The 13,667-nt window shown below is 31.1% G+C and overlaps 1 protein-coding gene across 3 annotated transcripts in view; it reads right to left on the bottom strand.

Moving 5' to 3' along the window:
• The window catches only part of DACH1 (dachshund family transcription factor 1), a 394,019-nt gene that overhangs the window by 35,544 nt on the left and 344,808 nt on the right, over nucleotides 1-13,667 (bottom strand). For all 3 annotated transcript variants that reach the window (XM_079138922.1, XM_079138923.1, XM_079138924.1), the window contains 3 exons: nucleotides 11,799-11,950; nucleotides 4,016-4,163; nucleotides 499-642 (listed from right to left, as the gene is read on the bottom strand). In XM_079138922.1, coding sequence (XP_078995048.1) covers nucleotides 499-642; nucleotides 4,016-4,163; nucleotides 11,799-11,950 — 444 coding nt within the window. The remainder of the gene's footprint in view (nucleotides 1-498; nucleotides 643-4,015; nucleotides 4,164-11,798; nucleotides 11,951-13,667) is intronic.

Genomic DNA, 13,667 nt, shown 5'->3' with positions numbered 1-13,667 from the left:
CTAAAAGCACAGAAAGGTAAGAGTGACATATATTTCATTTGGTTCCTATTGTCCTTTTAAAAAAAGAGCAACCTGTTACTTTAGCATTGAATTAAAATCACATAAATCTTTGTCACCTTTTAAAGGTTGAACGAAAACTATAACCATAAGAATTTTCAGGAGATTTGAATAAAAAAGAAATATAATATTGTTCGTAAGATAGAATGAGGGTGGAAGTCCTTCAATTCATATTATGTCGTGTTTCAGTAGAAAAAGGTTTGGTTAAGCAAAATAGCAATGCCAGGTCCCAGATTCTGGGGTTGAGTAACAAAAAAAACGTTGAAACAACTATGAAATAAAGAATTTCTCCAACACATTCTTCCCATCATGCTTTCAGCTGCAAGCATAGATGAATGAATCACAAGACATTGAAATATTCAAAAGCACAAATACGTGTCTAAATTTTCCTTTCAGTATTAAAAATAAAAGTTGGTGATGCATAAATATATACTTTCTTACCATTTAAGACCCTGAGACTATCTGTTGAAGCTGCCTGTTTTAGTGTCTGCTCTGCTTGCTCACGCCGTTTTGTCTCAAATTCAAGTGCTTCCTGCAATTTTCTCTTTGCCTTCTTCTCCTTCTTTAGCCTCTTTTGAACAATGGCTAGAAAAGAATGTATGTACAATATTAATATTTTAAAGTGTAATTGTATAAAGTTGCTAATTTTCAAATAGTGTATGTTCCTTATTTCATTCATTTTTTTTCCTGCTTGACTGAGCACACCTACATGTGAAATTTAAAACAACAAAACCAAACAAACAAACAAACAAAAACTCTCACCTTTATCTAAAATGATTCTAAATAAAATGTCCAAGGAAGCCAGTTTTTATTTTAGTTTTCAACTACTGCATTACAGAAATGCTTTTAATTGTAATATGTGAGAAAAAATTAATAGGAAACTAATTTTAGGAAATATTTGAACTCACTAACAAAAGAAGCTTGATTAAATGAATTTTGTGGTTTGTTTTTTGCCTTTTTATCAGAATGAAGTAATTTAAATAGCATAAACCATTATGAACAAATCTTCTAACTCCTTATGATGCATCAGTTTTGAGTCATAAGGGAAGCATTTCCTTTATAAATACTTTGTGAAACACCAACTAAGTTTTTAACAATTTTTCTTGAACTTTTAGAAAATATCAACATTTTTGTATATGAGGAGCAAAATACTCTTGTTAACATACATGAACAATATTTTTTTGACAAAGCTATTTTCTCCGAGAATTATTTCTTCATAGCAAATTTATAGCACTACAAAAAATTTCAAAAAAGTATACTTCCACTCTGCAGGAATCTGGCTAAGTATAAAACTTTTACTGCTAGCTGGGCGTGGTAGTGCATACCTGTAATCCCAGTGACTCAGGAGGCTGAGGCAGGAAGAGCATGAGTTCAAAGCCAGCCTCAGCAAAAGCAAGGGGTTAAGCAACTTAGTGAGACTCTGTCTCTAAATAAAATACAAAATAGGGCAGTGGTCGTGTGCCCCTGAATTTATTCCCTGGTACTAAAACAAAAACAAAACCTCACTGCCAATGATAACGTGACACTGATGACAATAATGTGCTTTTATATAAAATTAGATTATGATATTAAAAGTTGATTATGATACATTTTTTCCTACTGGAAAATTTAAATATTTATATATTAATCAATAAATAATTATGAACATACTTCACAGAATGTACATTAACTGTACTTTTGGAATAGTAATTATTTTAACCTTTTCTATACATATATATATTACATATATAGATGTTCAAAGAACATATGCTGATTAGTTACCATATGTGTTCTTTGAAATCATCTTTTTTGGTAATTAATAAACATTGTGGATGTCAGTGTTACACTATGAGAAAGTTTTTTTGTTTTTCCTGAAGATTAATCATTCCAAGTTCACTATTTAACTTCTTACTTAATAAACACCACTATTTTTCTTTAGTACAATATTTAGTCAAAATATAATATGAGGTAACAATGGTTCAAGTAAATATTTTAGTTTCAATTTCTAATTTCTACATTTCCTGTTTTATCATGAATAGGGTTGTTAAGATGGTAGCCCATTAACATGTTGACTTTATTATTGCTGTATCGTAATTTTAAAAAAAGTTTAATCAAAATGTACTTTGACTAAATTGAATAAATGCTGCTTTCCTTTATTTAATAGTGTGAAAACCATATGCTTACTTTAACAAAATCACTTGCCTACTATTTTCCTTTCCAAAGATTATTATTTGTAAATTTCTTTGAATAGAAACACTATTTTTGCAATATTTATTTAAATTATACATCCCCATGATGTTCAAAACTCTACATTTATGTTACCATTGACCACTCATTGTTTCTTCCTATTTGATTGAACCAAATAGGATGCTATGTTCTGTCTTCACGGTAATACACTGCTTCAATAGACACATTTATAATAGATAGATATTGATAGATAAGTTATTACCTTTAATTTATTGTTCATAATTAATTAAATGGGATATTCATAGTATGATCTGTGAATGTTTTGCCCTCTAGTGGTTAAAGAAATAAAACAGAATGTAAAACTTCCTAACAGGTTGGAATCAATAAAATTATGATGGTCTCTCAAATACTCAAAGGTTGTTTTGGGAATCCAAGAACCTGCTTTTTGTACTGTACAAAAGACTTCTCCACGTGTGACAAAATCAAGACATGGTGATCTCATGGAAGATGGCCCCACAGATTGAACTCTGTGTCTGGACTAACTTATTCACTTAGAGCACATCCATTAGCAGTGTTTATCTTATTTTGATTATTTTAGGCCTTTAATCTAGTGAAGCCATATTATTTAGAACTGTGTGATATACCTAGGTGAAAGCTTTTCAAATAAACCTTATCCCAGGACCCCACTAGATGTTACCTAATAACTAATGAAACAGCCTTGTAAATCCTCCTACTTTTAAAAAGAGAACAGAAACAATGGTCTTTAAATGACCATATCAAATATATAAAAGGAGACTATGGGGAATGTTTACATTGTATACTTATCAAATGGGAGAAAAGGAATTCTATTGTCCCCCTTTTCTTGAATACTTAGGAGAATGAAATAGTTTAAACAAAGGAGGAATTGGTTGTAAACACTCTTTAAATTCATACATAAACATACAAATGTGAATGACCTTCAAAATCATCTATACAAACACTGTACAATGTGTTAAAAGAAACAATTCACAGATCAATAATATCATTACTTTTACCCAATAAGAATTCATATTGGTTTCTATTCTGTGTACTTGACCTTGTAGAATGAAAATGAGGTACTCAGAAAGAAAATTATACAAACATTCAACTTTACTCATTTGTTCAGATATTCATCAGTCTTCAATTTCAGTTGATAAATATCTTACTAAACCTGCTTTGCTTGAATAATCAGTATTTTCTATTTTAGCGTTATGACTTTAACTCTTAAGTGTTCAAAGGGCAGCTGTGAAAGAACACAAAACTTTTCTTCATGGCTGTCATCTTATCAGAGTTTATTTCTTATTTTAAGAATATCAATTCATGTTGGGAACAGTGATGCATATCTGTAATCCTGAGGAATCAAAAGTTCAAGAAAAGCCTTGGGAAGTTAGCAAGACCCTCAGCAACTTAGTGAGACCCCATCTCAAAATAAAAAATAAAAAGGGCTGAGGATATAGCTCAGTGTTACAATCCCTAGTACTGCCAAAAAAGAGAACTATGAATTCATTAAACTCAGTAAGCAACAAACATAACAGGATCAATGATATCATGGATAGATTTAAATCCCTTGAGATAGGAACAGAAGAGAAAACATGTACTTTGGAGATTAAGAAATGCAGTGAGCCCATGATCCAAATTCGGCTCTAAACTTTAGTTGCAGGTAAATCAACAAAAAATGTGCATTCTCATAATGTAAATCACCAGACATACTATTACATTTTTGTGTTAAATTTTTTTCTTAAAGTATTAAATTTAGTTGGAAATTCAACAATACCTCTATTCTTTTGTTCCATAGCCAGCTGCTTCTCAAGTGTTTCCCTTAGTTCTCTTTCTCTTAAAAAATCCATCTTCAGCTCTGTTTTTTCCAGTTGGACCTGTTTTTCTTGAGCTCTGGCATTATCTATGGCAACTTTCAAGAGCCCCTGTACAAAGAAGGTATTCAGACTGGTGATATTTTGGTGCAAAGTACATTTCATTCATACTTAAAAGCATCTTAAAAGAGAAGAAATCACTTACCAAATTCTTAAATTCTTATACCTTCACCCTGTACTCACTAGGACAAATACTATAAAGCATAAAACTTCTCAATTTAATTAAACTATGTAGGAGGATAAATATTTACACCACGCATGTTCCATTGTTTCAGATTAGAATATCTAGACTCAAACTAAATGAGGGTAGCACATAAGCATGTCTAAAAAATTGATACACTAATTAAAATATTGGTAATAATAACAGAAGGAGCTCAGTAGAGTAGGGCAGGTGAATCAGGCAGAGGGAAGAAGGAAGGGAAAAAGAAGGTACTGGGGAATGAGGTTGATCAAATTATGTTATGTGCGTGTATGAATATGGCATAATGTGACTTAATACTACTGTGTAAAATTATAATGCACCAATAAAACAAGAACTGAAAAGAAAATGTAGGTGAAAATCTGATGCAAGTAGTTATCTGACATGGTTGATACAGCCCTATGTGATCCTGGCAGTCTCCTTACTCTCTTGGAGTTCATTCTTCCACGTTCTAACATGATCATACCAACTGCAATGTTCTTTGTTTTTCTCAGTTCAACAATTTGTTTCTGTCTCAGGGATTTTGCTCTTTCTCTTCCCCTCCTGAATGCTTGTCCTCTAAATCTTTGAGTGGCTTACACAAAGTCACCATTCAAGAGATGTCTTTTTTTTACCATCAAACTTGGAATAGCCTCAAAAAATATCTAGTTCCTCTCCTTAAAATTCTTCAAAGCATTTAACACTAGGTAATATTGGCACACATCTGTTTATTAAGTTATATTGTGTTTTTCCAGTAAAATGTATACTCTGAGGTAGGATTATTTTCTCTTGCTTTGCACTATTGTACCTAGTGTCCAGAGAGCGCGTAGCACATATTAGAGTGCAGAAACTTCATGAATAGAAATTATTATAATAGTACTATATTCTTCTTGAAATTTGTAATAAATTTAAAGTATTCAAACCAAAGTTGTTTGAATGCAAATGGTGTAAAATGGTTCTAGCAATCTGAGAGTAACATTCAGGAAAATTATTAAAAAAGAATATTTATTCATATGACTAATTATGGGGATATATACATAAAATTTGGCTTACTATATTCTTTTAAAAATTAGCAGTATCTTAAGATTTTTTTGGACAAGAAGATTATGAGAATATGTTAAACATATAGAAAGCTTTCTCTATGTAATGGACCAAAAATTACTAGTAAAATTGAAATTAAAATTTCTATCTTCATCAATTCAAGAATAAGAAGTGCTGGTTTGAAGTTGAAAATACTTTGTGTTAGTATGTGAATATCACATACTAAATTTTTCATTTGAAATTATAAATGAGATGGAAGTTGAGACCATCTGTAGATATACTTGAAGATGAGACCCCCTTCAACACTCAATATGAGCAGTGTCAATCGGGAATTTCAACTCCAACTTGATTTGTAAGTCCAGCAAAGGTGTAACCTTACTTCAGCCCACCAATGCAGCTTTTTGCAAAGTTGTAAGCCATTTTTATTCTCTTTTCAAACACACATAAATTATTTTGTATTTCTTATACCTGACCCTGAATTTCCTTGGATATTTCTTGTTTGATATGAAAGAAACTGTAGAAGGATTTCTATGTGACAATTGACCCCTCCCCACTCTTTTGTTGTTTAACAATAAAACATAGCTGCTAAGGAAACTGCCATCTTAGCTCAATCCAACATTCCTGTATGTTTCTTCTTCATCAGGAACAAACAATTAGTAACAAATGAAAGAGATCATTACATCAAGTGCCCTTTTAGATCACCCCAATTAAAACTTTAGTTTAGCTGTATTTTAATTCTAAGATACCAAATTCTAATTTTCTGCTCTGATTGCTCTTGTTGACTTATCTTTGAAAGATGTACTCTCTGTGCAATGTCTAGAGATTATTTAGCAAGATGCCAATGTTGGCACCACTTAATGTGTTGATTGGTTGTATTATCAGTAGCTGTTTAAAATAAATTACTATTAAACTATTATTGTCCTTGGCTGACAAAACACAATATTTTGGTGTTCTTTAAATATGAAACAATCATGATGAATAAACATGTTGAATAATGTTAAACTGCAATTCTAATTTGTTTAATTTTACATTAATATTCGTTTGTAAAGAATGAAGTTGCTAAGAGCTTTTATGTTAACTGTTTCCTTTTGTTAAAATGTGGCTAATGGTAATACATTACTATTCCTGCTGATTATGTCTGAAAAATATTAGCTTTTAGGATCCAATACTCTGTAGGGACTACTTATAAGCTATATATAAAATTAAACTTAATTCTTAGACTTTAAATCTGTGCACATCAGTAGGAGTCCAGTGTGAACAAAAATCTGCACTAGAGCCAAACTGATGCATATGCAAAAGTATTTTATTGCCAGTGACAGCTCTGCTACAAAAAATACAGAAAAACGATTAAATTTAAATGCAGCAGGGGGCTGGGAAGAAGCAGTATCAAGTAGTATTCACAACATCTACAAATTATTAAAACACTGTTTCAGCCATTACTGATGATAATACTTTTGGATTTGTGTAACTTCTGTAAATTTTCCAGATAGATGGTGTGCAAAAGATCACACTAAATGCTGTGTCTCACTTGGATATCCAATATCTAGCCAAACGTGTGGTAACGATGGGAAAGACAGTAAAAGATAGAGGGTTTAAAACATGATCTTTTTTCCATGGGGAATTCAAGTTCTCAGAAGAATGAAGTTGGGGTAGTGACAGTTCTAAAGAAATACATTTTAAGCTTATTGTGTGGCACAGCAATTATGAGACAAAATGCTTCGTTGGCCTCAGATTTGTTTTCCATATGTGAAGCATGATGGTTTTCATAATACACAAATGTTCTTGTTTTCTAAAATAATCTACCTTGTAAATTATTTTCATGATTTTTTGAGAGAATTAGGATTTGTTCAAGAGCACTCCCATTGATGTAGCAAAGTTGCTACTATCTATAGCTTAGAAAGTACAAATATCTGCCTGCATAAGACTTCAAGTAATATTGGCATGAAAGAACAATGTCCTGACATGCTATTTATAACCAAGAGCAAAAACTTACCTGGTTCATGTTTATATTCTATGCAAATTTATTTCAGAATAAGATAAGAAAGTGTCCTTGAGTGTCCCTGAAACTTATGTGATAAAATTTGTGCTCAATAATGTATTACTTCTAATGAGAGTAAAATATCCTAGTTGAACACAATTTAGCAATCACTCATTCTACTCAAACATTTTAAAAATTAAAAACAAACAAGGTCAGAATGATAAGATGACTGATCCAAATCCCAAACTAGAGAGTTGACTAAGCCAAGATCAGAACCTCATCTACTTAATCTTTTTTTGTTTTTGTTTTTCCTTTTACTATTTTCCTATCTCTTTGCAGAATGAAAAGGGATCATGTTCTTTGGAACCAGAATTTTTTTTTTAGATGGAAAAAGAATAACAATATCAGCTAATGCATTATCATAGAAGTTCTTTTAGCAATGAAAAAAATATACTTAGTCTATTGTTCTAGTTATTGTTTTCCAAAAATGATTAATGACAGACTCCCCAAGAGAAAGCACTTCTAGGTATAAACAAATGCATCTTATAATTCATATGGTCATGTCTTATAATATGACAACATGGAAGTCAACCTGTGTTTAAATTCAGACTTTACCACCACTCTGTGACCATATCTGCCTCCATAATCTTATATGTAAAGTGGGGATAACAATAAAATCCATTGTATAGACTGATAAGAAAAATCAGTGTAAAATGTGCATAATTACTGTAAAGACGGCACATTAAAATTGCATTTGTTATAAATTTGCATATATATGTTTGAATATGATATAAATTTTAAAATTTGATATATATTCCAGGTTTTGCAGAGATTACTGCTACTCTCTTCATCATAATAAAGTGTGTTTATAATCTTGGGATATTTTAATATTTTATGGTCTTTTCTAAATTGGGAATGGGAACAAAGGTGAGAAAATCACTTATATAATTATGACCAAATGAGAAAACATATAATACCAACATATTTTAATTTTAGACAACTCATATTTTGAAGTCAGTGTCATATTCTATTGTTTATTTGAAATATTTTCTTCTAATTTTTTGTATGCCTCTTTATTGTGTATAATGCAAATGAACAAATTATTAATTTCTTTTAAAATGTATGAGAAATAGAATGACTGACTATAATATTGAAATGTTAAAGACTTTAAGATAGATATTTCGGGTTAATACTTAAATTACTTTTTATTTTATGCCCTTCAACACAAAAATAGACAATATTTCTTAGATACCATGGTTGGAATTTGTCTGTTTATTAGCAAATTCGCTATAGTGAATTTATTTATTGTGATGTGAATATTCCATTTGAGTTTTCCTGGTTTGCTTAATTTCTCTGTGTAGGCAAACCATAATGAACCATACACTTTTTATAGCAAAACTCTTCAATGCTCACCTCATCCCTAATTAAATTTTACATTCTTTACCATATTTTACATTTTCATTTTTTACTTATCTATTCTTATTATAATAATGGTAAGCCATTTGTACCATTTTTGTAAAAAGATGGATAAACAGCTAATTTGCATCTAATCCTATATACTAATAGGTTATTGTGATTAATAGCATGGAAGTTAAAATAGGGAATAGTGGTTAGGATTATTCTTTGAATGCATTCTAGTGATAGTCAATATCTGAAGGTATCATATCCAGATAATTGCCACTAAAATTTTTCCTCATGTGAAATCTCTAAGGAGTTCCTCAAACATGTTTGAAGAAAAAAGTCATGATGAAAGATTACTCATATTGAAAACACAAGTAAAATTCCACATAAAATAAATGAAATTCTAAAAACAAAGATTGATATATATCTTAATATCTCTCATTAATGTAAAATTACTATCCTTTACTGTGAGCATCTTTATCTATTATTACTTTTAATTTCCAAAAACCTCAAATGTCAATAAAGGGTAGTATATCCCCACTAGTTAATAAAAATCTAGTGCCCAGTTATATATATATATTTTCTAAAGATCTTATTTTAAAGCAGAAATAAATGACAATTATGAAAATTCAGTTTTGATAATGGTATTATGTAGGGGACCTTTTATTATTCATCATAAAATCACTAATCAAGAATTGTCAAATTATAGTATATCATGAAATTAAATTATTTACTATTGGAGCAATATAAACACACTAGTTGAGTTTGTTGGCCATGAATTTTAATAACAATAAAATATTTTCAGAAGAAATATGGAGACTTAAACTTGCTACACAACATGTATGTTACCATTTAGACTAGAATGCTGAGAACACCATTATATATAATTGAAACTTCAGCAGAAATTGAGGTAGGCAGACTGTAATTACTCAAATTAGAATTTAGACAGCAAACACATTTATACTGTATGTCTAATAAGCTAGGGTCATGACTATTTAAACATTCTGTACCATTCTTAGGATATTATCATAACTCAATAAATGTGGCAATAATAACAGCATCTATTATCTTTTCTAAAATGATGTGAACTCATACCTATCATAAATATAGCATGTATATATGCATTTGTAAATGTGTACGTATGCATGTATATGTGCATATATTTGTATGTGTATGCATTTGTGCATGGAACTCATTAAGAGTCAATCTGTGTTTTACTTTACATGCATATTTACACGTAGCTATAATGCCTACATGTGTGTACATACCTGTAAGATTGAAGTAGATAAGCATAATTTTTTTAATGAAACATTCCTGTTGTAGATGTTCTAATTTTATCAGTTTAAGGTCCCCATAATTTGGATTGGAAATAAATAGTTTGTCTTGACTATCATCCTACCATTAACTGTTACTAAAAGATATCTGCAAGGTATATGATTGGAAAGGAGAGCACATCAGGCTTAAGGCCACTTCAATAAATAAATTGTCTAGAATCTGTGCATTTTAAAGCTGGCATTTTCTTCTCTATTTTTTCTTTTACTTTTAAGAGAATAATGAATTTGAGCTGATGTGGGTAGCATCCTTTAGTCTTAGCGTTTCTGGCATAGAGTGGGTGGTAGAATACTCTCAAACTGTCAGTTTTTGACTAAGATACGTGATGTCCACATATAATGGAAGGGTTCATGTGTAAACTTACTCTTCAGATGAGTGCATGGGCTTATACAGATGAAGCCTAGAAATGCTTTCTGTGCTGAAACTGGAATTAAATTCTCACTCATCTGGTCAAAGAGTTTTTAGTTAAGGAACACACATACAAATGGGTTTTTCTTTACTTCATGTGCAGTTGTATACACAAGAAAATGAATTTTTTCTCTAGTTTTCAGAATTTAAATCCAGAAATGTTGAGGGATATTTTCTGAAAGCATTTAATGAAAGAGAAAATTTACTACAAACTTTAACTCATGGAAAACAATAATACAAGTGAAATTGAGGGGAAAATGTCTTATGTTTATTTAAAAATATAATCAATTATTGGTCTATGATTAAGTTTAGGCTGGATTGATGACTTATTTCAATTACAGAGATATAAAACCTTAATGTTGAATACAGTTCTGAAAACTCTAATTACATTAGTATTAAAAATGCCACATTAATAGATGAGAAGATATGTTACATTAAAGGCCTTCTGTTATGTCCTTGGAGAGGTAAATAAAATTAATTACATTTCTACTGGGAGAAAGATTAATATGGTAGGAAATATGTGCAGAGAAATATCACTGAAGATGGAGTGTTAGAGCAAAAATTTTTTAAAAAGAGAAACTTACGAGTACTATTGTCTGTAAACTCATGCTTAACACTAGCTACTCCAAATATGGAAAAGTAGATGGCAAAAATCTCCATCTGGGGTCCACATGATCACTTCATGTGTGGGCAAGAAAATTGTTTTCTTCCATTTCGAACACTCTTATTATCTTGGCTCCATGCTCTATGTTATTGTTAACTGTAAGTATCTTTGATTCATAATGTACGTACATAAAATATACATCCTGAGGACCACATAGGAAATCCGTGGAAAATTTTGTACAGCTTTTTGAAGTCTATTCTTTGAAGAAACCCTACTAATTGAAACAAACTTATTTATGAAAGAAGGGATTTTTTGGATTCTTCTATATTAGACATATTTAAAATGACTAAACATACCATTTCCTCACTGGAAGTCCAGCAGTTTAAAAAGATCTAAATATTTATTAGAACTGGTGTGCTGTCATTTAATAAATTAGACAAACTAAACAGTTAACTTTTATCCAATTAGTTGGCAACAAAGAAAGCCGTTTAGGCAGAATGTTTTTCTAAATGTGCATGAAATTTTTATGTAAGTTTTTATTATGGCTTAATATACACATTTGAGTATTTTAAACCAATTTGATTAGTGTAGCAAGTTTGAAATCTTCCTCTTCTGAGAAAAAGTTTAATACCACAGCTTGTTCTATACTATGAATAGATTAAGTTGGAATAGGATGAATTTTAGAAAGAAATTCTACATATGAGGGTTCTATGTTCTTTTCCTCCAGATAGCAAAAAGACCTACCTGAATATTAGTCAGAAGGGTCTCTATGGAAGACAATCCATCAGGAAACAGAAAAGGAGATGGAAACCCTGGAGGTAGTGGTTGTCCATGCCCAGTTAGAGAAAGTTTGTCAAGGCTGTCTCTTGCGGTTGGTGTAGAAAGCGGGGTCTCATCTGTATGTGATTGAAACAAAAATATAGAACAAGTTACGCTTGTCTGTTTTTATTAGACCTCAGTAATGGCTTCCCTAGTGGTTTCCAGAACATTTATTGCAAATTGGTTCCTGCTATCAGGAGAAAATGCTTTCTGCTGAATTTTCTTTAATGAAAAAGCTGTGGAGATACAACAAGATAACATTAATGAGTAACTTTATAAGCCTTTTAAATGCAGTCTCTAATGAGACTGAGTTTACAGTGCCATAGAATCTTTTTAAAACAAATATTATCTCATATATAGTTGTGATAATATATTCAGGCTGACTTTATGGGCACCTTCCCAATTATCTCATTTTAGTTTGTTCTCTTTGGATTGACAATAGAATATTTCTAGAGCTTCATATCAGAGGAATGCTTTGTATATCGGGGCATTTCCTTCTCAATTAACCCTTCCGTTATATTAATGATTTGTTCAAATATAGTCTTAAGAACCATAAAAAGGAATAAACAATTAAAATATTTCATTTCACATCTAAAAGGAAAACCTAGAGTCCAAATACATTCTTCCTAAATTATAACTGAATTATTCACTGTCGTTAAAGTCAAAGATTTAATTCTTTTGAACTTGAACATCTTTTACCTTCATATTTAAATTTCAACTATAGCTTTTGTGTATGAAAAGGAGGATCTGAAGAAAGAGTAATAAAATACAACTTTCATAACAATATTTAGAAAATAAAAATTTATAACCTCTAAGATAGTCTTTACTTCATTTATTAAATATTCTTCAACCTTTTAAGCAATTTAGAGTAATGATCAAGTATACATTTTTCCCCACACAGTGAAATCATTTTATTCAGTTCTTTGTCATTTGACAATTTTACAGTTCTTTATGAGATAGAGACAAGTCATGGCTGATTTTAGTTTATTTTAATCACAGGGAAAATTTTATTCAGGGCAGGATTCCTAATTTTATAAATATTTTCATATTTCACCCCAGGAAAATTAATCAGAGCAATGTATTTGCACAGTCCTGATAGTATCTCTCAATTTTGCAAGTTGCTAAAAACTTCAGCACACTTGTCTTATGCTTATAATTTGATTCCACTGTTCTCCTCGATCATTCTTTTATTTTTCATTACAACATCTAACCACACAACACGTTTTCCAATTACCTCTCTCTGGGGCAGAAATATTATGGAAGCTGCCACACTTCCTGTCCCTCACTAATGTCAGAACAAGTTAAATTCATTTCCTCACCTTTCCACATTTCTAGTTAATGAACCAAAGGGAAGAAAGGTTGGGGAGAGAAGTACCAGACACAAGGCTTCCTATTAACTGTTCTCCTCACACTCACTCACTCACTCCTCTGCAGTTTCTCCTTCCATTCCCTCCTCTGTTAACTTACTGACAGATGATCTGAGGCAGCAGGTACTAGAAAAAGAAACAGAGTAAGCAACTCAAGTAGGACCCATGGTGTCATTATTTTTTTTATCACACTTGTCACTAGGGTTAAAGAAAGACTGCAGTGCAGGGGTAGAGCTACCGCATGGCTAATGTGAGCAAGGTGATCTTGGACACCATTTACCTAGATATCATAAATTACTCTTTCAGACCAAGGCTGCTAGTGTTTTCTCATAATAGCTCTGAAAAGGGGCTTGTTAAACATCTATGTGCATGTGAAATTGTTTAAGAATGGAGAGCAATATTTTTCGATCAGCATCACCTTAGCTGT

This window comes from Sciurus vulgaris (genome assembly GCF_902686455.1).
Source record: "Sciurus vulgaris genome assembly, chromosome: 4".
Lineage (NCBI taxonomy): Eukaryota > Metazoa > Chordata > Mammalia > Rodentia > Sciuridae > Sciurus > Sciurus vulgaris.
Note: the sequence above shows the minus strand (reverse complement) of the source record. Positions and strands in the feature narration are given on the sequence as shown.